The 26,048-nt window shown below is 44.2% G+C and overlaps 1 protein-coding gene across 2 annotated transcripts; it reads left to right on the plus strand.

Annotated features, from left to right (window-relative positions):
• Positions 1 to 1,859: 1,859 nt before the first annotated feature.
• Positions 1,860 to 26,048, plus strand: LOC130191024 (nidogen-1-like). Of its 2 annotated transcripts, XM_056410694.1 has the most exons (20): positions 1,860 to 2,169; positions 10,219 to 10,521; positions 10,605 to 10,834; positions 10,930 to 11,477; positions 11,580 to 11,720; positions 11,917 to 12,168; positions 12,264 to 12,464; positions 12,560 to 12,793; positions 13,942 to 14,079; positions 14,648 to 14,776; positions 15,033 to 15,176; positions 16,332 to 16,460; positions 18,710 to 18,949; positions 19,313 to 19,485; positions 20,172 to 20,298; positions 20,431 to 20,602; positions 22,080 to 22,237; positions 22,308 to 22,431; positions 22,570 to 22,682; positions 24,599 to 26,048. In XM_056410694.1, exons 1-20 carry the CDS (start codon positions 1,951 to 1,953, stop codon positions 24,724 to 24,726), a joined length of 3,903 nt encoding a protein of 1,300 aa, XP_056266669.1. In that variant the 5' UTR covers positions 1,860 to 1,950; the 3' UTR covers positions 24,727 to 26,048. The 2 variants fall into 2 exon arrangements, with proteins under 2 accessions (XP_056266669.1, XP_056266670.1); XM_056410695.1 differs by lacking the exon at positions 1,860 to 2,169 and having other exon boundaries at positions 10,512 to 10,526.

Raw genomic sequence — 26,048 nt, forward strand, 5'->3', positions numbered from 1 at the left:
TTTTTTACGTCCATCTGAACCAAATCGTTTCATATCGTGTTTCAGCTGAAAAAACATGTTGAAGCTGTTTCATGTTCACTGAAATATGATATTCTCTCTCTCTCTCTTTCTCTCTCTCTTTCTCTCTCTCTCTCTCTCATATATATATAAATCTATTTATAAATATTGTTTATATAAATGGAAATGTCGTTATATATATATATATATAATACACAATATTGTTTCCAACCTTCTCTCTCTCTCTCTCTCTATATATATATATATATAAATCTATTTTTGAATATTGTTTATATAAATGGAAATGTCGTTATATATATATATATATATATATATATATATATATATATATATATATATATATATATCATACACAATATTGTTTCCAACCTTCTCTCTCTCTCTCTCTCTATATATATATAAATCTATTCATAAATATTGTTTATATAAATGGAAATGTCGTTATATATATATATATATATATATATATATATATATATATATATATATATATAATACACAATATTGTTTCCAACCTTCTCTGTTTCTCTCTCTCTCTCTCAATCTCTCTCTCTCTCTCTCTCTATCTCACTCTCTCTCCTCCCCCCCCCCTGTCTCTCTCTGTCTCTTTCTATAAAGCTGATAATAATTCACATTACCGGATATTTCTACATTAATATATTGGTACCTTTACTTAAGTAACGAAACGCATCCTGACAGAACATAAATATTACAAATCATTCAGATTCTTCACTTCAATAAAATGACTAACTCTACACTGTGAAAATACTCTACAAGTATAAAGTCCTGCATTAAAAACCTAATAGTATGTCAGATATGTACGTATCCAAATAAACGTGCTATACAGTATATAATGTTTGTGGATTAATATTACCAGCTGCATTAATGTATATGTTGCATGTTAATGCTATAAATGTTGTTTTAACTCCTTTACATCATGTTGTCTAGTTTAATCTACATCAATGCATCATATTCTATAAATTTGTCATGTTGTGCTCTGTGAGAACCTCGTATCTCTAGAAAAAAACAGTTTTCAGCTTAATAAAACCTTCCAGATCAATGTAGTAGAGTAATAACTACAATATTTACTTCTGAGATGAAGTGGAGGAGAAGTATAAAGTGGCCTAGATAGAATATCGTAGTTCTGCAGTTACACTTCTCGTCCACACGATGGCGACAATGTCTTGAATGTATGTGCCGAGCTCTGACGAAAACCAAAGAAACCCGGATGTACCGAGACGTCTCCATAAAAAGGTTGTTTTGTTTTTGTTTTAATGCACAATGCACCATGATGATGTGATTATCATGTGAACAAATAAAATAGAGGGTGTAAATGCAGAAGCTTACTCCAAATGTACAGGCAGGACTGTTGGATAAGGTTTTAAAAAACTTCAAGAATAATACTTCCGGTCGGACTTTTGTACTAACACAATTACTATAAAACAAAACACTACGCAATAAAATACAAAGGAGATGAATTGAGAACGTTTGATACAATTGAGTTAATTTAATAATAATATAATAAGATAATAATAATAATATAATAATATAGATAATATGTTTGTACTTTTACTTGCGTGAGAGTATTTCTACACCGCATAACTGCTATTATATCAATTAAATTAAAATATAGCCCCTAATCAAACATGGCATTAAAATAATAGCTAAGTTTGAAGAAAATGTCGATCTTATAATTTTGTATTTGGCGCTTTTACTTTTGAAAAGCGAGAGTTAACCGGATGTGACGTAGGTGTGGGTTAACCGCCGCGCCCCTCCATTAATTCAACCCTCCCGCCTCTCTCCTCCTTCCCCTCACTCCGCCGCTGTGTGCCGCCGTTTCGGCTGTTCGTGTCGCCGCGCCGCCCCTCACCTCCTCCCCGGCGTTTTAATATTATTTTTTTTTATATCACCGCCTGTGTCTGTGGAGCCGTGATGGAGAAGAAGATGTCCACCCGGTACCGGAGCCGGTTCTGGGTCTGGTTCTGCTTGCTGAGCCTGTGCGCGCCCACCGGGGCTCTGGAGCTCGGGGACCTGTTCGAGTTCGGAGAAGAAGCCGGAGACCAGCAGCTGCCGCCCGGCTCCGACTCCAGCGCCGAGCTGCCGCTCAACGGCTCTCTGTTCTTCTTCGGAGAAACGTTGGACCAAGTTCACGTGAGTCGCTCTCCGTTCAGCCGGGAAAGAAACCGGATTTCACCGTGAAGTTCATTCATCAAAGTGCTCGAGAATATGTTGAAAAGAGATTTAGTGACACATATTTTGTAAAAACACCAAAGCTGGTTTCGGCTCTAAGATGATTTATAAAGATCATCAACTCCAGGATAACAGTTAGCTAAGAGCTTCTAAGAAGTTTCACATTTACTTCAGACAGAAATAACATCAGCATTTAGGAAATTAAACAAAATCTAAATGAACTTTAAATGAAAAAAGTTTTTTCTTTTGTTAACTATTCATAAAAATAAAATTAAAATAAATCCCTTGACATTTCACTTACTTTGCCAAAAATACTTTTAAAAAACAAACATTTTTTCTGCTTTTTAACATAAAACAGATAATATTGTATTTTGACACGAAAACTGACCTAAACATAAGCACCCAGAACTCTTTCTTTCTATATATTCTCATTTTAAATTAGGATAATTTTAAGGGGATGTTGGCTGTAGATTTAGTTTTTTAAAGCACGGATCATCTTTATTCACTCTTCAATTATTATTTTTTTAAATAGTGATTTTATTTCATTATTAATCCCTGGACCCTTGACGATTCTTCCTGTTCATCGACTCTTCCTCTTCCTCTTCCTTCAGGGCTTCCACATCGACACTTCCACTCATCCCGTCTTTAGTTTTATACTCTATAAATTGGGTCTTCCACTTAGACCTCCGCTTCAACTTCCACTACTCTGTGTTTCAAATCAACGGAAAGTTTCCCACAGTGACAATTGATTAGTTTGATAAGGGAATTGTCTCCTCGCTTCAGTCTTTAAATCTGTTTGTTTGTTTGTTTGTTGACACATGATACGGTTTTCTCCCTTAAATGCCCTCATTTAAAAACTGTTTTCAAAATAAGAGTCCCCTCTGTCTCTGCCTCTTTCTCTCTCTCTCTCTCCGTCTCTCTGTCATCCCCCCCCCCCCCCCCCCAGTCGCTTTGCTTTGTTTTTTTATGTTTGATTTGTTGGGATTGACTGACTGGTAACACATTGAAGTGTTGGTGGACAGGTGGAGTGCGTGTGTGTGCGTCTGTGTGTGTGTGTGTGTGTGTGTGCGCCTCTGTGTGTGTGTGTGTGTGTGTGTGGCTGATGGTGGAGGTTTGTCGTTTGTTTAGTGTTTAGTTCTTAGTGTTGGAGTCACTGTGAACAGAGGCTGGAATGTGAGTATAATTAAAAGCCAACACAGATAAGCCTTTCATCATGCTGAGACACACACACACACACACACACACACACATTGAATGCATTCCTCAGGTCACGTGACAGATAATCCAGATTGGAGCACCTACACATTGTTTCCAACGCGCTGAACTGCCATTCGAGAAAAATAATGAAGTTCAAATCAAGTTTTATTTGTTATTGTCTTGAAAGAAGTTAAAGGATTTAAGTGACGTTTTTTTTCATTAAAGCTGGTTTACCAAACGGGCAACAAAAGATCCAGCTTCATTTCCAGTTGGTCTTGGTACTTTGACTGAATGCAAATTTCATCGTTGAATTTGTGACGTGAAAAAAAGAAGAAAGACGTTAAAGTTACTTTCTCCGTGCGGAAAAATATCGAGTTAAAAACTTTCATCTTGGTGTTTATTGTTTTGGAAATTCCCAAATGTTGTTTAATCAAATGTCAAACGGGCTCATGGTGCCATTTTCAAAATAAAAGATAAGATAAAAGATAAAAGATGAGAGAGAGAGAGAGATTCCAGACCGACCGCTAAAGCAGATTAGTGTCGTGAAGAATTAAACGACTGAAGTTTAGAAATTTATGGTCACAAAAAGAAGTTAAGTGAGGAAAGTTAAACTAATTAATGTAGAAACTAAAGCATCTGAATCGTTGAGCATGAGCAGCTGAACCTCGTCCACACACACACACACATCCACTGTGTGTGTGTGTGTCTGTGTGTTCTCTTCTGTGTTTCCGTCACTGCACCATTTGTTTTGCATCCTCCTGTTAAAACAACCAGACCACACAGACCCCCCCCCCCCCCGGCGTCTCCACAGGAAGTCGCTGGAAGACAACGCGGAAAGGTCCTCTCGGCGTTTCTCGTTATTTCAGACGGCGCAGGGCGAGGATTTGTTTTTGTTTTTTAAAATTTGAGAGCGGTCGCGTAATCAGACGCTTCGTTGTTGGAGGAAACCACGAGACGGCGCCGACGCACGGGACGGGAAGTACCGAAAAGATACGCAGGGTTAATAAACATTTGATTGTAGGAGAATAGAATCGCCACCGTTCGCATATAGAGAATGAAACTCATTTTGAAATTTCATGAAATATATTTTGCCAAATAAAAACGTAACCCTCACACACAACAAAGTATGTTGTGTTAAGTGCATTACACGTTTTGATGGGGTGATATTCTACATTTTTCTTGTCAACAAATCCAACTCTAAGTATTAGACGTTGTTTATTTTAACATTATTCGATATCAATAAGGACGAATAGAATAATGTCGGCCTGATTCTGATGAGGACATTAATCTGTTTGCTTTGTGAGGTGAGATGAACTTTTCCTTCTCGGACTCGTTCTTGTATTTCACATTCGTACCTGCAGTACTCCTTTTGAGCCACACGAGGAAGCCTGAGCAGGTATGAAAAGCGTGAGTACGTTCTGTTTGTTTTACCGACGTCTCATTTATTTTTTCAATAACGCACGTGTGAAACAGACATGTGTTCAACCTCTCAGGAACGGCTGGTTTAGATTCAGTTTCTCAATAAAGTTTTTTGAATTTTTTTAAATCATAGTTTCTCAATAAAGTTGTTTTTTTCAAGTCACATGATTTTTCAATAAAAAGTTTTTTTATAAGAAATAAATTATAGTTAGATTGTCAATTCATAGTATGCAATAATATATGTTTTTAAATGCACATGATTTGTCAATAAAAAGTTTTTAATAGGAACAATATTATAGTTGGTTTACAATAATATATATTTTTAAAGTAAAATATATTCTTAATAAAAAGAAAAAAAGTGATTTCAATTTTTTTTAAAAGTCGGATAGTTTGTCAATAAAGTTAAATAATAATTGTATGTAAATAAGTCAGTTTGTCAACAAAAAAAAATCATAGTCTGTGTGTATAAAACAATTTAAAGTTGTCTATAATGGCGATTTTTCAGAATAAAATGCCTCGGCCTCCTCTGCTCCTCTGACTTTCCCGCAGCGTGAAGCTGTTATTGGTCGCCGTGAGTCTACATTCCATGAAGCACCCGCCCCCTCTTTCAAGTGCCTCTAACTACCCCCCCCCCCAGCCCCCCTCCCCCCATCCCCAAATGAGTGACATCCTGTTGCTCCCCAGTAATTATCAGCTCTCTATACATCGACGCGCCTCAAGCTTTCTCAGACTTTCCAACTGCAGTGGATTATAAAATAAATCCCCGTGTTTCTGCCGCAGCTCCTGCTGCAGCCGGAGAGGCTTTCCTTTCTGTTCTTTAAGTCCTCAACAGGAAGTGGAGCGTCCTCCGTAGAGTTTGGCACATCTGGAACGTATAGACGAGAGACATCTGTCCTCCCAAACCAGATGGTAGAGCTCAGTGTGTGTGTGTGTGTGTGTCTGGCGTTCTCACACTGATAACGATGATCTCAGGCGTCGGACATGTGTGATGTCAGCAGTCGTCTTGGCTCGTCTCCATATCGCCGCTGCGGGTCCTGAACACTGGTCGTCTTATTACATGTCATTACAGAGTTATTAGCTGCTGGGAGACACGTCCAGTACGTGTGCACTCTACCCGCTTCTGGGGGGGGAAAAAGGTTTATGTAACCGTTCCATACTATGATGTTTAAAAGCCACCAGACCGATGGCGGGAAAAGATGTAGGAAAACATAATGAAATACTTCAGTTAGGTTTAGGAACATGTTATTAGATTAAGACGACAGAACTGCTGCTACTGAAGAACACCACCGGTCACAAGTCTGGACTCACCCAGACAGTTTGCTGTTTTCCATGTAAACTCACACTTTTATTTATTAAATTAATTTAAAATTAATAGAAAATATAGTCAAGATGTTGACAAGGTTATAAATAATGCTTTTTATTGTAAATATTAATGTTGTTCTTCTTGTGGCTCAAAGGAAGGCCAGTTGTATAGCTTCTCTCACCAGCATAACTGTTTTCAGCTGCGCTCGCATTAAAAGGGTTTTCTCCCCCTCAGTTAGTCTTCTAAGGCGATAACACAATGTACCATTAGAACATGGAGATGGGCCTCTACACACCTCTGTAGAGACTTCATTAAACACCAGAGTATAGTCATGTACACATTAATTATGTATAGAGGAGTTATGATTCATTTAATGGTATCTTCATTAAAAAACTGTTTTTCTTTGAGAAATAAGGACATTTCTCAGTGACTCCAAACGTTTGAACAGTAGTGCACATCACGTTACAAAGAAATCTGAAAAACGGCGGGAAAAGCAACAGTTCGTGACGTATATATAAAACAGAAAAGGGCATCACACTTTAAGTTAAATGTTCTTGACGAAGCTCTCTGGGCCCGTCGTCCTCGGGGTCTTTCCCCGGGACTCTCCATTGGCTGGTGTTCCCCGCTCGGGAAAACACACTTCCTGCGCTGAAGTGTCCGCCTCTCCTCTGAAGTCGTAAAGTCAGACGACCCTGCTGGGCGACGCCGTCTCCGCCCGCACGCCGCTGTCGTTCAAGCGTTTCCGTGGGAGGAAATCGACCCCCGGAGACACGCCGGTGCTTAATCCCCGCGGGCTTTACCAGAGGCAGCCGAGCAGCACGGCTTTTCTCTCCGGCTCGTATTTCGGCCGCGAACTCCCAGATGCCTCTTTCATGTCACCGGAGAGCGACCTTTGACCCTTCGCTTTGGAGAAGAGGTCGCCCGCAATCACGGAAGTGAACCGGTTGAAAGTGTTTAATCAGGCGCGATCTTTTAGCTTCGGCAGAATGTGAAGCGTCGGCCACTTGTTACCCAAATGCATCCTGGGAGTTCAGTTCTTCCCCCACTCCCCCATAAAGTGCTTCATGATGTGATCAACGATAAAGAGCTTTCAGCGCGACGCTTTTAGCAGGACGCTTATCGTCCGATATCACCATCCTGGTCTGCTGAGAGATCTGCAGGAAACATCTTGTGATGTCTAGAAGTGGAGCCGCCACTTTGTAGTGGTGCAAAAACTAATTATATATATATATATATATGCATGTGTATATATGAAATATATATATATATATATCATATATATATATATATATTTCATATATACACATGCATCTATATATATATGTACATGTGTATATATGAAATATATATGTACATGTGTATATATGTAATATATATATATTTATATATAGATTACACATAATATATATATATATATACATATAAAGAGATATATATAACTATATATATTATTTAAATATATAGAATATTTTCTATATGTTTTTTCTCTTTTTTTATATAAACTATATATTTTAATATATATATATTAATAAAAAAGAAATATATGAATATATTTGTATTTTGTTATATATATATGTATTTAAATATCTTTTTATATATGTATGTGGGTATATATATGTATATATACATTTAAAAAAAGTAAATATATATATAAAAAAGTAAATATATATGTATTTAAATATTATCATTTAATATGTATATATATATAAAAAAATATATATTTACGGGCAAGTTATTTCCCTCTCCGTCCTCAGTGACGTCCATGCAGAGATAGTTGTGTCCACGTCTCACATGAAGCGCTCGCCTGTCGGGGCAGAGCGACCGACCGGCAGCATACAGAGTCCGTGCGGAGCAGCCGGTTTCCCTCCGGCCGCCAGCAGAATGCAAACGTGAGATCAGATGGAGCAGCGTAACGTACACAGTTTATGTCTGGAGCGGCCGGGAGGCAAACATCGGAAACCGGCTCACCGGCCTCCATGTTTACTGTCATGTCTGCCTTAAAGGTTCTTCAGCATAAACTAAAGAGACTAAAGGGCGAGGAGGGGTTAAGAGGAATTCCCTAAAGACGGGCGGAGTAGAAACATTCAGTCATTCCTCTAAGAGATTCTCCTCGTAACGAATAACCAGACGTGAGCGTCTCTTTTAAAGTTTGCGTTCTTCCGTCTGATTTGTTTTGTTTGATGTTCTTATTTTTGCGTCCGGTGCCGTCGGATGTGATCGGATGTTTTTACTCGGGACCTTTTCGGGCCACCTCGTCCGTCGGCTCTCGTGTACGTCGGTTCTTCAGACGCTCTTCGTTGACCTTTAGTTTTTTTAATGATGTGCCTGCATTGCATTCTGGGAAACGTGGCCCCATAATCCTTAACTGAATAAGGATCACGGGTCTCATGGGATATTAATGGCAATCTGTTGTTATGGCAGATTTGCCTTCGCTTCGTTGCCGTTGGCGACGTCTCGGGTCTCACCGGCGTCGACTGAGAGCAGCTCTGGGATTTCTTCTTCAATCTCTCAAACTATATATAAATATATATATATATATAAGGAACTTCAGAGGGAACGGGTCGGTCCATGTGGAACGGTGGCGTCGTCGACTCTGATTCACGACCCACGAGCCACCCTGAGGTGTAGATCGGATACACGCATTACAAGTACTCCGATCTGGGACTTCTACTTGGAGTAATACCACAGTTTAGAAATACTCTCGCTGAAGTATCAGTAAAAAACAACGACTAAAAGTACCAAAAGCAGAGCTTGAGAGTACTTTTTATCGATTTGTCCTGAGCTCATTGTAGGTGTCTGAAGAATGTTTTTGGGATCATGGATTCATAGTTTTAGTCTTTTAAACAAACATTTTTTTACTAAAATCTTCATAATCCCACATTTTTGGATCATGGATTCATCGTTTTAGTCTTTTTAAAAATATATTTTTTACTAAAATCGTCATAATCTGAACTTCCTGAGATGTATCGATCTTCTGCTTTTGGACTCTCGGACAAACTGAATAAACTTTGGGATTTTTTTTGGGACCAATAAACAAGTTATTTAACCAGAAAGAAATCCTCAGATAAATCACAGTCCAAATAATTTGTCTACTCTATTCTCAAATCCTCATTTGTGAAATTTAAAGTGATTTAACTAAGTAGAAGTTGTACTTATTGATAACTCCACGTAGTAACACCTGTGCAGAGTTCTTGCTTCTGAATAACAACTGTGACTCTTGCGCTTTCCCCTTATTGGTTGAGAGAATCCACTGGTTATATTCAGCATAAATGCAGATTAAAGGAACACCTTCTCGCGTGAACTGAAACACGAGTGGCGTGTTCCTGACGGTCCTGAGTTGTCCTTGAGACGTGACGGGAAGCCGGTTCCCCTCTCGCCTCCAGAGAGGAAGCGCCCGGCGTCGTTCTGACGAGGTTAACTGGATCGTCTCCCGTGTCCGGGATCCGGAGGTCTCTGTACATCGGAGACCTCCCCGGATTAACGCATCACATCCACGTCCGTTTCACGCCTCCTCCTCCGTATCGTCACTCCTTCTTGGCCGGTACCCGTTCCCAGAAGGTCGAGGGGTCAAACTAGCTCAAAGAAAATCTCCCGAGCATTCTTAACATTTTTACCTTAATTAACTCACCAGCTGGAGCTATCGAGGAAACATATTTTCACAATTATGACTCCTAAAAAAATCATTAGCACAGAATTCTGCATACTTATTACATCATAAGAAAAGTAAGGAAATGTTCTCGTTGTTGAAAGGTACTTAATCATATTATTTATATATATATATATTTTTTTTTTGTAAACGTTAAAAATATATATATATTTTAATATACATAAATATTTATTTATATTTGTGAATATATATATTTAGATTTATTTATTTATATATATTTATTTATATATATTTATTTAGATGTATACATATTTATATATATATATGCATATATTTATATACATTTGATCTTTTTAACATTTTATTAATTATTGTTATTTATTTAAATTTAAAATATTTCATAACATGTACATGATCTACCGGTAGGGTAATGTACTGTATTCGACTTTCCGTCAACACTAAACCTTCTGCCTCCTCCTTCCAGATTAACACGAATGGATTTGTGTCGGTTGTGGAGCCCCCGGCGGAGGGCGAGTACCTCGGGAAGATGCCCGCCGGTTTCAAAATGATCGCGGCCCTGCTGGGGGACCTAGAGGACGGCGACGGACAGGGCCGGGTCCACTTCAGGCTGGACAGCAGCCCACAGGCGCTGAGCCGAGCCGCGGACCACGTGAGGCGAGCGTTCCCCCGAGACGAGGGGGTGGAGCCCACCTCCGTCCTCGTCGTCACCTGGGAGAACATGACCGCCCGGGGGACGGCAGGTCGAGGAGACGGACCGGACACTAAGGTGAGGTGGTCATGTTGGGAGGATGGTACGTTTAAAGTGGCTCCATTTACTTGAACTCTCAATGCCCCCTTCGGTTCTTCCAGAGAAACACTTTCCAGCTGGTCGTGGCCTCCATGGCGTCGTCCTCCTGCGCCATCTTCTTGTATCCCCGAGACGGCCTGCACTTCTTCTCCACGCCCATAGGGGGCGAGAGCAAGCTCCTCGAGGCCGGCTTCAACGAAGGCTTCGCGTCGGGTTGGTTCTGGAAGGAGACGATGGGGCAGTACTACCGCACCACCACCGATGAAGAGACCTCCGTCAGGGAGCTCACCGAGTACGCATCCTTTACGCTTCATTGCAGCTCCACGTTGACGCTCTGAGTATTGAAAGTAAGTGTCTTTTCATTTCCTCCCTCCTTTCTCCAACTAGGAAGACGAACGCGGCACAGAATGGAGTCTGGGTTTACGAGATCGGCTCCTGGCCATTCTTTGTCGCCATTACAGCGGGAATGGTCACCAGCCTACCCGAGGAGGAGCAGGATGCCACCACACCGCCTTGGGAAGAAGAAGAAGAAGACTTCCTTACCGAGGCTCCTACCGAGTACCAACCCAGTTACCCAGGATCTGAGACCGTCACTCCAGGGTACACCGAACCGACGACTGAAGATTACGAATTTGAGCCGGATTACCCAGAATCTGAGACCGTCACACCAACATACAGCGACCCCGAGAGGGCTCAACCTACTGAGCCGAGATACCCGGATCCTTCTGAGCCGAGATACCCGGACCGAACCGAGACCAGAGACCCCGCCTCGGAGCCGTTGCAACCGAGACACACGGTCCCCGAACCCAACGAGCCGAGACACACCCCAGTCGAGCCAAGGTACCCTGGTCCAGTCCAACCGGTGCCGCCCCATTCCCGGCCCCAGCAACCCCAGATCGTCGTGATAGACGAAGCCGAAGATCTCGATATGACCGGTAAAAAGCTCTAAACCTTTGAGTCCTGAGATGATCCGGTCAACGCTCTTCTTCCAATGAACCCGACTGTTTCTTCTTTTCTTCTTTTGCTCGTTTTCACAGTTTTTACGTACAATTCTGAGACGTGCGCCTCCAACTGGAACAAGTGCTCGTCCTTCGCCGACTGTCGGGACTACAGCAAAGGGTACTGCTGCCACTGCAGGCCTGGTTTCTATGGCAACGGGAAGAACTGCGTCGCTGAGGGTGAGGAGCATTTTCAACGTTACCTTTGGGTTTAGGCATGTTTTTTTACGGGAACCACGCATCGATTTCACGTTTTTTGGAGAACGGATGATGAAAATCGGCTCGTGGAACAGAAGCTAACCCAAGAAGAGGCGGGACTAAGTCTCAACGGGGAACTTCTGCTCTCCTAATCGAGTCCTCGTTTTTTCCCCCCCAGGGAAACCACAGAGAATGAATGGAAAGGTGAACGGTCGAGTGTTCGTGGGCAGCTCGCCGTCCCCCGTGGCGCTCGGCAACAACGACTTGCACTCGTACGTGGTGGCCAACGACGGACGGGCCTCGGTGGCCATCAGCAACATCCCGGGCGAACTGGGACCCTCCCTGCTGCCGCTGGCCTCCCTGGCCGAAGCCATCGGCTGGGCCTTCGCCCTGGAGCAGCCCGGCTACCGCAACGGCTTCAGCCTCATCGGTGAGCGGCCGGTCGGTGCCCCGGGATCGCCACGCGACGAACCCTTTCGCTTTGGTCGCGCGAGACTCCGACACTCGCGTGTTCTCCTCTCGCAGGCGGCGTGTTCTCCCGGCAGGCCGAGCTGGTCTTCCAGCCCGGTAACGAGCGCCTGAGCATCAAGCAGCAGTTCAAGGGAATCGACGAGCACGACCACCTGGTGGTGGACACCGAGCTGGAGGGCCGCGTGCCCGCCGTGCCGCTGGGGTCCTCCGTGGAGATCAAGCCGTACAAGGAGATCTACCAGTACGACAGGAACCGTGAGGACCAACACATTTATATATGTGTCAGGATTAAAACAAGGATGTATAGTCCCACTGGATGTAAACGTGTCTTCTTCTCCTCCTCCTCTCAGTGATCACTTCCTCCTCCAACCGCGAGTACACCGTCGCCTCCCCCGACGGCGACGTCCAGACCAGGAGCTACCAGCTGCGGCAGACCATCACCTACCAGAGCTGCCGGCACGGCGAGGCCTCCGGGCCGGCGACCTCCACCCAGCAGCTCAGCGTGGACCACGTGTTCGTGATGTTCGAGGCCGACAACCGCCTGATCCGCTACGCCATGAGCAACAAGATCGGCTCCATCCACAGTGAGTCCGGAACCCTCCAGCAACGAGGGGGGGAACTAAAACAACAAACGGGATGTTTGAACAAAGGAACATTAAGAAACTAAATTAAATCAAGAGTCGAGAGGCACATAATTCACTTTAATAATACTGATAAATTACCCAATGGAAAACAAATCATCTTCATCTTCTTCCCATTTCAAGCTCTCATAAAATACAATATAACACTTTTAATTTAATGTTAAAATGTAATTAATTTGTCATTTTTATCTCTTTTTTTCATCTTATTAGGATTTTCTACACATTTAAGTGCCGCATCTCGGAGCTAGAAGGCTTTTAAAGTCTTATTTTTAGCTGACTTGCAGTTTTAAATATCGCCACAGTTGGTTGCAAAATAACAAACTTTTGTCTTTTTATTAAAAAAAGAATAATTTAGAGCCCAAAATAACCCTGACTCACCTGCACAGTCTGGTCCTGGAAACCTCCTTTTTTTTGCGTCATATAGGTAGAAGAAAGAAATATTCTTTTTAGAAAATTGGTTTAAAGCACGTGTTACGACTACGTGTGCGTGTGCGTGTGCGTGTGCGTGTGTCCTCTGTTGGGGGCATCAAAGTTGTGTGTTATTAGCCGGAGGAATGCGCTGCAGCACGCCCTCCGGCCGCTCGCTGCCTCCGCGATGTGGAACATCAGAGGAGAAGCAGAGCGGTCGTCCGAGCCCGGCTGTGTTTCCTCAGCTGGAGGAGGAGGAGGAGGAGGAGGAGGAGGAGGAGGAGGGTGTTGGCAGGGGGGTGAAGGTCAAAGAAAAACCAGCCTCCAGTCCACAGGAGGGGGGGGGGATCGAGAGGGTCTTTTGGGGGGGGGTTCCGAGTTACACAAGCAAACAGGACCCGGCCGGTTTGTTGGCAGTGAGCTGAACATCTGCGTCTTGTTTCCTGCGGAGGTCTGGAGCTCCAGGAATGAGATGCATGATGGGAACAGCGTGACGGTTCCTCCACTGTGGAGTCTTTGTCCTCTTTTTATTATTATTTTAGATCCGCTGTGTCATTTCTTTATGAAAGAAAATGTCACTTTCACGACACTTGAAGACGGATCGATGTATTTATTTATCTTTAAAAAGGTACAAATAAACGTTCTTTGATCTTCTCGTCTGACGCCATGTTTCCGATGGACAGGCGTTCTCCCGGAGCAGAACCCGTGTTTCACCGGCCGACACGGCTGCGACATCAACGCGGCGTGCCGACCCGCCGACGGCCTCCAGTTCGCCTGCCACTGCGCCGCAGGTTTCACCGGAGACGGACGCTATTGCCACGGTAACGTAACCGCCGCACGTTGACGCCGTGCAACGTCGCGTGTGGGTTTTTACCTAAGTAATTATTTTCTGAACAAACGTGTTTCATAATAAAAGCAGATAGAAATCAGGGCAACGCAAGTCACAGCCGCAGCAGTGGCGACTCTTCCGGCCCCCTTCAGGCCACAGCCGGTACTGCAGGCCGCTTTCTGATTGGACGGCGGTCATCGTCTCTCGGAGAAATCGGTTCAAACCAAATGTTGAGCATCAAATACTGAAGAATACTTCTACTGCTAGTCGTAGTACTATACTACTCTCATTTAAAGATGAGTTCTCTTCTCTCTCTAATTTAAAGACAAGTTCTATGTTAAAGATGAGTTTTCTGCTCTCTCTCTCTTTGAAAGAGGTTGGCTTTAGTCAGTTGTGTAATAGTCACAGTTTAAAGGTTAAAAGAAGAAACTTGCCTCACCCTCCTCCCCTCCTCTCCTCTCTTCCCCTCCTTCTCCACTCCCCGCCCTCCTCTCCTCATCTTCCTCTCCTCCACTCCTCGCCCTCCTCACCTCATCCTCCACTCCGCTCTGCGTCCTCAGATACCGACGAGTGCAGAGAGACGCCTCACGTCTGTGGACCTCACACCGTCTGCAACAACCAGCCCGGAAGCTTCCGCTGCGAGTGCTCCACCGGCTTCTCGTTCGCCAGCGACGGGAAGACCTGCGTCGGTACGTTGTGTGTGTGTGTGTGTGTGTGTGTGAAGAGTCCCTTGTTGCACACACAGATGTTCTCAAAGCTTCACATAAACAATGAAGGATTTGTACGAAAAAGGGCCGAAGCGTTTCAGGCTTTTTTCATCTTTGCTGAACACGAAGACGAGAAAACCAACCGGGACGACTCTGAGCCCCCCCCCCCCATTACTCCCAGTGCATGTGTCTCGCCGCTGTCCCTCTGCTAACGTGTCTCTGTGTGCTCGTCCTGCAGAGGAGAACCGGCCGGTGGACCACTGCCAGAGGGGAAGCCACGACTGCGACGCCCCCGAACGAGCTCTGTGCAGCTACACCGGAGGCTCCGCCTTCGTCTGCTCCTGCCTGCCGGGCTACGCCGGAGACGGTCGGGTGTGCCGCGGTGAGTTTGGGGGTCCGGGGTAGTCCCAGATGCTTTAAAGCCATCGGAGGTCGGAGCTAGAGGTCAGAGCTAGAGGTCAGAGCTAGAGGTCAGAGCTAGAGGTCAGAGCTGGAGGTCGGAGCTCGAATTCGAAGATCTGCAGCTGTCATGGAGGGCGATTTTTAGATTTCAAAAATTATGTTTTTAAATAAGTTTGAAGAACAAATATTTAAAAATGACGAGACGGATGCCGATTGGACAAAGTAGAATTAACTCCTTTTTTAGAATGTACTCCTCCTTTTTATTTCACGACTATCTCAAACGTAGATCATACATGAGGTGTCTGAGTTATGCCGTTTTCTTTTTTAAATCTCTGTGAGAATAGTTTTCATATGAGGAAAGAAGCCGAGCTTCAGACCTCCTGTTTCCTTCAGTCTGAGGCGCCCCTCGGACAGGAAATGTTCCCACCTGGACAGGAAATGCAGACTTCCAGCTGTGCAGCTCATCTCTTTGTATAAACACCTCCTCCACTCCGGAGACTGAAGAATGTTCAAATGTGGAGAGAAAGCGAGACACGACGTCCACTCCGGAGTTTTAACATGTTCTTTACTAAATCTTGCCGCCGTGCTGAAGCCCCTCGGAGCTGCTGGGGTTCTTTATTTCTTTATTCATAAACCATCGCATTGGGGCAGTTTGGCTCCCTCAACAATACTTACAAAATATGTATGAAAAGAAAAGTACGCAATTAAAGTAGAGACATTAATATAGTAGGTTTAGGTCATTAAAAGGTTATTTTAGATTATAAAATGTAAAACAAGGTTTTTTCAGTGCATGGATTATGAGTAAATAGCTAATGGAGGTATTGTTGTGGTTAATTGCGTTTTTTTGTTATTTTCCCTAAGAAAGACAACATTTAAGATTTAATACTTTTAGGCTCTTTTGTGTATTTTTTGTATTCTCCAGATTCTCCAAAATGTCCGACAACACATGACTGTAAATATAAGTAATCCAGAACGAAGCGTACACAAATCATTTAAAGTACTTTTTAAAGGGACGTTTAAAGTGGTTTTCTATGAGGATTTCTTCTAGAGCCTAGTGGCCGTTAGTGGAACTGCGTCGTGCGTCGTGTCGGGACGTTTCCCTTCACCTCTTGTGTTTTCTGTCCTCCCCGTTCAGACGTGGACGAGTGTCGGCAGGATCGATGCCACGGCGCCGCCGTCTGCTCCAACACGCACGGCTCCTACCGCTGCCAGTGCCATCCCGGTTTCCATGGCGACGGCTTCCAGTGCAGCCCCGCCTCCTCAGGTAGGCGACTTGTAGGAAGGGCGTAAATAATTTTTACGGGCGACTACTTCTCTCTCGATTTATTCCCCCAGTAAACTTGATTCTCAATCTTTAGTTTTAAATATTATTCAATACAGCGTGATGTTTATGTGTGAGCGATAATTGGATCATTAAATCTGCATATCCATCCAAATCCATCCGTCGTCACATTCCTAGAAATGAACTAAAAGCCGAGAATATGTATTTAAACTTGAGGTGAGAGAGAAGAACTATTAAGATCCTTTAGTCAAAATACCACAATAACAAAGTGACAAGACAAGGAAAAGTCCTGCATTCAAACCTCAGTTGTATGAAATAATATAACTATTGTCGTAAAAGTATTCATTGTGCAGTTAAATGTCTTTTCCTATTACAAGCACCTCGAAATAGTAAAAGCTTGAGTAAATGTACTTTCCACTCGCGCTTAAAGGGTGAAAACCTGTAAACGCCTCAGCGGGGTTCTTCTTAAAGACCTGACTGACGGAGAGCTTCGCGTAAAGTTGCTCCGACAGACGAGACGGAGACGAATGGAAACGCGTAAACCCAGCGGAGTGTAAACACTCGCCGAAGGTCGAGGTGACGGAGACGAGCGGCGAAGGATGTTGATGAAGTGACGAGTCGACAGATTTCATGTCAGACTCAACAGAACCTCGACGACACACAGCTGAGGGCCGCGTGCGAGGCTCCGCCTTCGAGGCTCTAGGCTCCGCCTTCGAGGCTCCCCGTTCGATCCTACATTACTGGTTGTTTAAATTATAAAAGAAGTATTGGTATGTAAATATACTTGAACACCAAAAGTAAAAGTACTGATGCAGAATGGCACATTTCAGGATTTATATATTATTGGGATATAATTATTGATCCATTCATTAGTTTATTTTTCTTCAGCTCATTTAGTGTTTCTCTATTTACTGATCACATGACACATCAGGATTTTTCTTAATTGATTTGTATTTTGTCTTAATGAACTGAATGAAGTCATATTTAATATTGCTCAATAGACAATTCCCAACCCATCGATTTCCTCCACGTGACTCGACCTGGCGGCGGATTTCCTTTCTTCCTGCGTTCATTTCTTTAATTCCTTTCCTGGCCAACAGACAAATTAGGAATCGATAAGACTTTGGATACGTATAAGTATATGTTCACAAATAATTTCACTCAATTTATAAAAGTTGTGAATACTTTTATCGAAAGAAATATCAAAATTGTTCTGTCACACCGTCGCCTGATTGGCTGACGGCGTTGCACTGCATCTGTTTAGCTGCTGCTTTCCTTCAACCTGGAGAATGCAGCTCAAAACTTGCGAGCAAGGGTATTTTACAGTTGTTGTTGTTGACTCCAGGTGTCTGCAGCCGAGCACTAATGCCGGCTCTCTCCGCCGCACCAAATCTTTCTCAATATTTTCGTCCTTTTATTTTTATTTTGTTTATGAGCCTCTGAAGGCCGTAACTCTCTTTCCGTCCGCTGTCATAACTCGCCCCTGTGTCTCTGACTGTCAACATCCCCGTTTCCCTTTGTCAGGACGGTCTTTGATCTTTCTCTCGGGGGGTGGGGGGGGGGTGTCTTCTTTCTTCTTCTCGCGCTATCTCGTCTTTTCGTCTTTCTTGTCGGTGTCGGGCGCTGCGAGGACACGCCGCCGTCTGCCCGCTGTGTTATGGCTGCTCTGCGGTGGTACCCTTGAGGATAAAGAGTGCTGAGGCCCCTCCAGATGTCACCGTGGCCCCTTTGGGTGTCACCGCCGAGATGAAGGGCCTCCTGCTCGTCTTCAATCTCGCGGTCCTATCAGCGGCATGTTTATCTGCAACTGCCGCGTACAGAAAAAAAAAAAAAGATACGATATTTGGTTAAACAACATTGTACCAGTGAGGATTTATATTAATATATTTACTTAATAAAAAAAAAACATTTTTAAAGTGTACAATTATATTTAATAAAATATATGTAATTCAAGAATTCTAATAAACAAATAAATATTGCAACAATTACATAAGCCAAGTTTAACTTGTTTTATATGATATATATGTTTATATAATTATATATATATATATATATATATATAATATATTTAACTATATATATATATTTTATATAATTATATGATATATATTTATATAATTATTAAACAACTTCTTCCGCGAGAGCTGTGTAACTGCGTCATTTGAATGTATTTGTTCCCCGTGTACGTATAATTCTGTCTCACTCTTTTCTGTTTATTTGTTTGTTTCCAGAGCGAGAGAAGACCCCGTGTGAGCGCCACAGAGAGAGCGCCCAGTCGGCCACCGCCGGCTCCGATATCCTGTCCTCCTTCCGTCCCCGGCCGGCCGCCGGTCACTACGCCCCTCAGTGCGACCAGCGCGGCGCCTACGAGTCCACGCAGTGCCACGCCAGCATCCAGCAGTGCTGGTGCGTGGACGCCAACGGCCAGGAGATCCCCGACACCCGCACGGGACCCGGCAGCACCCCTCTGTGTGAGTCGACCCTCTCCTCGACACTGCTGTCGCTTTCTAAAATATATATATTTAATATAAATGCTACTGTCATTGTTTACCGTCTTTAGTTAAGCATGTTAGCATTACATTTGCTAATCATACTGCAAGCTTGGCTAAAAAACTGCATATTTTCAACAAATATATGTATATCTCAATATACAGACATATATTATTTATATATTTATTTATATTCATATATATTTATTTATATATTTATTTATTTACAGTATATATATATATATATATATATATATATATTTATTCTCTTATATCTACTGTATATAGATATATTCTCCTCCTTAAACTAAAATATGCCACCTCACCCGGGCCCTGAACTCTCAGGCATCGACCAGGCGGTGACCCCGTCCCTGGTGGGTCCGACCCCGCGGCCCGACGTCCACCCCGTCGCTCCGGGAACTCACCTGCTGTTCGCTCAGAGCGGGAAGATCGAGCAGGTGCCGCTGGACGGGTACCTCATGAGGAAGGAGGAGGCCAAACCTCTGCTGCACCTCCCGGTGAGATTTGATTACGTTGATTATGAATATAAATTTTTTGCCTGTAAATACTAATAATAAACCTGTAAAAATGAAAAGAAGAATTTTGATTGGTCGACGTAAACCCCGAACGCTAGCTTTTGTTTTACGATATTATCAAATCGGGTTCTGATGCATTGATTCCAGTTGTTGATCCAACCCTGGATCACATGCTCACTAAATTTTTGTACGGAAATAAAAGTAGTTCATCAGGCAGCGAGGTACATGCTAACGTTAATGTTTACCGTCTTTAGTTTAGCACGTTAAAAATGGTAAAAATGTAATCCTCATGGAAGAATACTTTCATGGTCTTATTATTTAAATTTTATTTTGAAAAACGAGAATGATTCCGAGTGAATGCCGAGAGAATGAGCTCCTTGTAAGTGGGGAAAAGGAATTTCTTGACTTCGGAGAGTTTCTTTATGATGACGGCATTCAGCAACACACACACACACACACACACACACACACACACACACATGAATGAGCGTTCCTGAAACAATCCTACGATTGTTGCTCGACATATTTCCACGTCTTCTCACAAGTGAACGCACCGCGGCCCGAACACAAAGCGTCTCCGTCGACGCCTTCGTCTCGGCACACAAGGATCTTTTTTTTGAGAAAATGAAAACTCCGGCTGAATGACCCCCTCTGTCCCCCCCCCTCAGGACCGCGTGGTGATCGCCGTGGCGTACGACTGCGTGGAGAAGATGGTTTACTGGACCGACATCACCGGGCCGGCCATCAGCCGGGCCGGCCTGAGCGGAGGAGACGTGGTCCCGGTCGTCACCGCAGGTCAGACGGCGCCGGCCGAGTGGCTCCTCCCACTCCTGTGTTTTTATCATAAGAGCCAAACAGGAAGTAGATCCGGTCCGTAACGGCACCTCTCCGCACGCGCTCCTCCTGACTCGTCCGTTCCCGCCTCAGAGCTCCAGAGTCCCGAGGGCCTCGCCGTGGACCACGTGGCGCGCCTCCTCTTCTGGACCGACTCCATGCGTGACACCGTGGAGGTCTCTCGTCTGGACGGCAGCCAGCGGCGCGTCCTGTTCGACACCGACCTCATCAACCCGAGGCCCATCGTCACCAACCCGGCCTACGGGTGAGCAGAACCAATGAAACACGCCGCTGTGGACCTCCACGTCCACACGGCTTCACATCGGGAGTTAGAGGAGGCCAGGAGGAGGAGGAGGAGGAGGTATTAATAGTTAGTTGTGATTATAGAAGGAAGACAAGTTCTATCAGGAGTAGGTCGTCGTAGAGGGTTACCGGGAGTAGTCTAACTGGTTGGGTCTAACTGGTTGGGTCTAACTGGTTGGGTCTAACTGGTTGGGTCTAACTGGTTGGGTCTAACTGGTTGAGTCTAACTGGTTGAGTCCAACTGGTTGGGTCTAACTGGTTGAGTCTAACTGGTTGAGTCTAACTGGTTGAGTCTAACTAGTTGGGTCTAACTGGTTGGGTCTAACTGGTTGAGTCTAACTGGTTGAGTCCAACTGGTTGGGTCTAACTGGTTGAGTCTAACTGGTTGAGTCTAACTAGTTGGGTCTAACTGGTTGGGTCTAACTGGTTGGGTCTAACTGGTTGAGTCTAACTGGTTGAGTCCAACTGGTTGGGTCTAACTGGTTGAGTCTAACTAGTTGGGTCTAACTGGTTGGGTCTAACTGGTTGGGTCTAACTGGTTGAGTCTAACTGGTTGAGTCTAACTGGTTGAGTCTAACTGGTTGAGTCTAACTGGTTGGGTCTAACTGGTTGAGTCTAACTGGTTGAGTCCAACTGGTTGGGTCTAACTGGTTGAGTCTAACTGGTTGAGTCCAACTGGTTGGGTCTAACTGGTTGAGTCTAACTGGTTGGGTCTAACTGGTTGGGTCTAACTGGTTGGGTCTAACTGGTTGAGTCTAACTGGTTGAGTCCAACTGGTTGGGTCTAACTGGTTGAGTCTAACTGGTTGAGTCTAACTGGTTGGGTCTAACTGGTTGGGTCTAACTGGTTGAGTCTAACTGGTTGAGTCCAACTGGTTGGGTCTAACTGGTTGAGTCTAACTGGTTGAGTCCAACTGGTTGGGTCTAACTGGTTGAGTCTAACTGGTTGAGTCTAACTAGTTGGGTCTAACTGGTTGGGTCTAACTGGTTGGGTCTAACTGGTTGAGTCTAACTGGTTGAGTCTAACTAGTTGGGTCTAACTGGTTGGGTCTAACTGGTTGGGTCTAACTGGTTGAGTCTAACTGGTTGGGTCTAACTGGTTGAGTCTAACTGGTTGAGTCCAACTGGTTGGGTCTAACTGGTTGAGTCTAACTGGTTGAGTCTAACTGGTTGAGTCTAACTGGTTGAGTCTAACTGGTTGAGTCCAACTGGTTGGGTCTAACTGGTTGAGTCTAACTGGTTGAGTCTAACTGGTTGAGTCTAACTGGTTGAGTCTAACTGGTTGGGTCTAACTGGTTGAGTCTAACTGGTTGGGTCTAACTGGTTGAGTCTAACTGGTTGAGTCTAACTGGTTGAGTCTAACTGGTTGAGTCTAACTGGTTGGGTCTAACTGGTTGAGTCTAACTGGTTGGGTCTAACTGGTTGGGTCCTGGTGTGCAGGCAGCTCTACTGGGCGGACTGGAACCGAGACGGGCCCAAGATCGAGATGGCCAACATGGACGGCACCGACCGGTCCGTCCTGGTGGAGGACGACCTGGGGCTCCCCAACGGGCTGACCTTTGACCTCGAGGGGCAGCAGCTGTGCTGGGCCGACGCAGGTGAGAGACCCCCCCCCCCCCCAGGTCCATTCTCCCCCTGCTGCTCACTGATTGGTTGCATGGTCTGCAGGAACCCGTAAGGTGGAGTGTATGGACCCTCACCGCCGGCTGAGGAGGGCGATCGTTGAGGGGGTCCAGTACCCCTTCGCTCTCGTCTCCTTCGGGAGGAACCTGTACTACACCGACTGGAGGAGGTACCGAGTGGTTCCCTAGAAACACCCAGATGCTCTTTGTCCACCTGAACGCATCAGGATGAGGAGCAGGAGTCACAACAATAATAAAGTGTCTGAGGGGGCTTAAGCATCTCAGTGAGGGTCTGCGCTGTGTTCCAGGGAGGCGGTGGTCGCCGTGGACCGCCACTCGGAGAAAGAGACGGACGAGTTTCTGCCTCAGAAGCGCTCTCGTGTGTACGGCATCACCACGACGACCACGCAGTGTCCACAAGGTACGGCGCCGCCTCGGGGTTCAGTCGCCCGGTCTCCGTGGAGACTCTAAAGACGGGGACTCGGGTTCTAGCTGGAGCCCGGCTGGAGACGTGAGCTGCCCCTGAACGCCTCATTTGAGGAGGAGGAGGAGCCCTGAACGCCTCATTTTTCTGTTGTAATTTGTATCAATATGTTTTCTTGTATATTTTGGTTCCTGAGGTTCGGCTAATAGTGTGTGTGTGTGTGTTGTGTGTCTGTACAGGACTGTCTCAGAAAATTAGAATATTGTGATGAAGTTCTTTATTTTCTGCAATGCAATTAAAAAAACAAAAATGTCATGCATTCTGGATTCATTACAAATCAACTGAAATATTGCAAGCCTTTTATTCTTTTAATATTGCTGATTATGGCTTACAGCTTAAGAAAACTCAAATATCCTATCTCTAAATATTAGAATATCATGAAAAGTATACTAGTAGGGTATTAAACAAATCACTTGAATTGTCTAATTAACTCGAAACACCTGCAAGGGTTTCCTGAGCCTTGACAAACACTCAGCTGTTATAAATCTTTTTTTTAACTTGGTCTGAGGAAATATTAAAATTGTATGAGATAGGATTTTAGAGTTTTCTTAAGCTGTAAGCCATAATCAGCAATATTAAAAGAATAAAAGGCTTGCAATATTTCAGTTGATTTGTAATGAATCCAGAATGCATGACATTTTTGTTTTTTTAATTGCATTACAGAAAATAAAGAACTTCATCACAATATTCTAATTTTCTGAGACAGTCCTGTACGTGTGTGTGTGTCTGCGTGTGTATGCCTGTTTGTTTGTGTGTGTCTACGTGTTTGTGTGTGTGTGTTGTATTTTAGAAGTGTACGTCGTCATGGCGACGTCACACGTCAGTTTGTGAACTGGGCGTTATGAGTCCGTCAATTTTGTCCGCCGCCATCTTGCCTTTTTTCCGCAGTCGATGAACAGAAGTTCCGATATCGGCCCCCTGGTGGTCAGTAGAGAGAATGCGGGGTGTCTATTTCCTCATCGATGTGAGGTCTGTTGTGTGAGTTGTGTGTGTCTGTTGTGTGAAGTCGTCTCGCTGCATTTTATTTATTTCTTTATTCTCCCGACGTTTCTCGGTCGGGCGGCGGCCTCGTTCCGGTCACGCTCGCCACGGTAACGCGATCCTCGGCGCGTTGGCGTTTCTTTTTTTCGAGGGAGTCCAGCTGCTCTGAATGCATTTCTTTGTGTTCCCAGGCTCGATAATCTCTATGAGTTATGAAACGTATCGCTGGGCATATCTCTGCTCGTAGGCGGCGGCCGGTGCGTTCAGGCGCTCGGCGCCCCGACGGCCGCTCGCCAAACGCTGAGCCGTGGGTGATTTGTGAGATCTGCGCGAGAGAAAAGTCCCGTCGCTCTTCTTCATGGGCGCTTCTTGTTGTCGTTGTCATGGGGATCAGAGCAGCTCCGTCACCGTGCTAATTCATTCCAGATGCACAGAGTAACGCGGGAGGATATAAGCGTGGGAACTCTGGGCGACGGGACCTCAGGGAGACGGGGGGGGGGGGGGGGGGGGGGATTCACAGCTGGAAAAAGTATACAGCGAGGAGAAGCGCCTTGGCCCCGCCCACCCGCCGGATGATGAGCTGATGCTCCACTTCCTGGAGCCGCTTTGACTTGGCGACGTGTTCCTAATGTACAGCGTCTCTGAGGAAGAGGAGGAGGAAGAGGAGGGTTTTGGGAGGTTTGGGGAAGTCTAGAAGCCGGTGAACGTTATTTAAAACAGTATTTTAACAGAATATTAACAATGAGTAACACAGCATGACATTTATTAATATTTTAAAATAAAAATGGTTTCCAACTTTGTTCATTGTTCCTGACATTGTTCCTGACATTGTTCTTTGTTCCTGACATTGTTCCCGTCTCTTCTCCCGTCAGCCTACAACTACTGCGCCAACAATGGCGGCTGTTCCCACCTGTGCCTGCCGCGGCTCGGCGGCTTCACCTGCCGCTGCCCGGACGCCGTCGACGCCGCCGCCGCCCAATGTGCCGAGAGGAACCTGTGAGGTCAGCGGCCCCCGTGACGCAAACCAACCTCACACACACACACACTCTGTGTTTCCTCCTACTTGAATGGAACATCTCTCTGGGCGGTTTCTGGCCCTCGAGAGCCGCAGACTGTGACATCACCGGCGAGGTCGCTGAACTCGCCGTAAAGGTCACGACTCGTTCGTGAGGCGCGAGTTTCGTTTGTCTGACTCCTGGTTTCAGTTTTTTTTTTTCTCTCTCGAATGAGAAGAAAACGACTCGAAATCTCAGATACAGCCGGCAGGTAAACTCAAATTATTCGGGAAAAAAAGGTATCGAGCGACGAGCCTGGCATCATGTATTTTGTGTATTTTTAAAAGTGTAAATGTATTGATTTGTTATTGTTTTTATAGATGTGTTCTGAAAGATAACTGCGGAAAACAATCGGATATCATCCTCAAATGTTTTGTAATGATGCAAATATTTGAGGGGAAGTTTCCAAAGGGCCTTTTAAAAAAAAATGTTTGACATTTTTAAAAAGGCTTTTAAAAGACCTCTTTTTATTTTTTACTTCACACTCGCCTTAAAAAAAACCAAGTTTTTCCTGCACAGGAAGAAAAGCAGACTGTATCCCAAAAATCTGAATCATCACCATAATATAATTATTGCTATAATTGTCCATATTCAACGACTTCCTGCTAACAGCCAATCAAAAGGCCCGGATCACTTGGTGTAACTTCACGTGAACTCCATTAAAACTTTTATAGTTTCAACATTTTAATGATCATTTAACGGGATGTCGTCGGCTTTCTTTTTTTATTGTTTTTTTATTTATTGCGAAAGACAGAATTATTTTTATATAGCCAACTATTAAAAATGTTTAAAAAAACATCAGAGGCCTTTTCTTCCTGTTTATTTTGTAATAAAGTGAATATCAGACAATCCAGAGAACTTGAAGCTGAGCAGATTTAGTATTTTATTTTTTGGGACTAAATTCACATCAAGCTTTTTCTTTGTGAGATAAAACTCTGGAAATTATTCTATATTTTAGCAATCCTACATAATAAAATGAAATTAACACACACACACGCCACACTGTAAACTCAGAGTGATTCTGGACGTGGACCCGAGGCGGTGGAAGAGTTTAACGACGACTCCAAAGCTTCTCAAGACTTACGATGTTTGTTTTTGTCTCGTTTGCTACAACTCTGTACGTTTTATTATTATTATATAACTTGTAAATAATGACCTGATGTGCAGAGGACAATCTCCGATGTGATGTTACTGTGACGGTGTGTGTTTTCACATTTCACTGAAGTTTGTTTTTCATCTGAAATAAAAGGAAAGAAACAACGAAAAA

The sequence above is a fragment of the Pseudoliparis swirei genome, unplaced genomic scaffold (assembly GCF_029220125.1).
Source record: "Pseudoliparis swirei isolate HS2019 ecotype Mariana Trench unplaced genomic scaffold, NWPU_hadal_v1 hadal_26, whole genome shotgun sequence".
NCBI classification, from domain to species: Eukaryota; Metazoa; Chordata; class Actinopteri; order Perciformes; family Liparidae; genus Pseudoliparis; species Pseudoliparis swirei.

Bases quoted from the DNA above. Each gene is read 5' to 3' on its own strand.
- LOC130191024 (XM_056410694.1), top strand. From the start codon at position 1,951: ATGGAGAAGAAGATGTCCACCCGGTACCGGAGCCGGTTCTGGGTCTGG. The intron at 2,170-10,218 runs GTGAGTCGCTCT...TCCTCCTTCCAG, and splicing joins AAACGTTGGACCAAGTTCAC to ATTAACACGAATGGATTTGT. The intron at 14,080-14,647 runs GTAACGTAACCG...CTGCGTCCTCAG, and splicing joins AGACGGACGCTATTGCCACG to ATACCGACGAGTGCAGAGAG.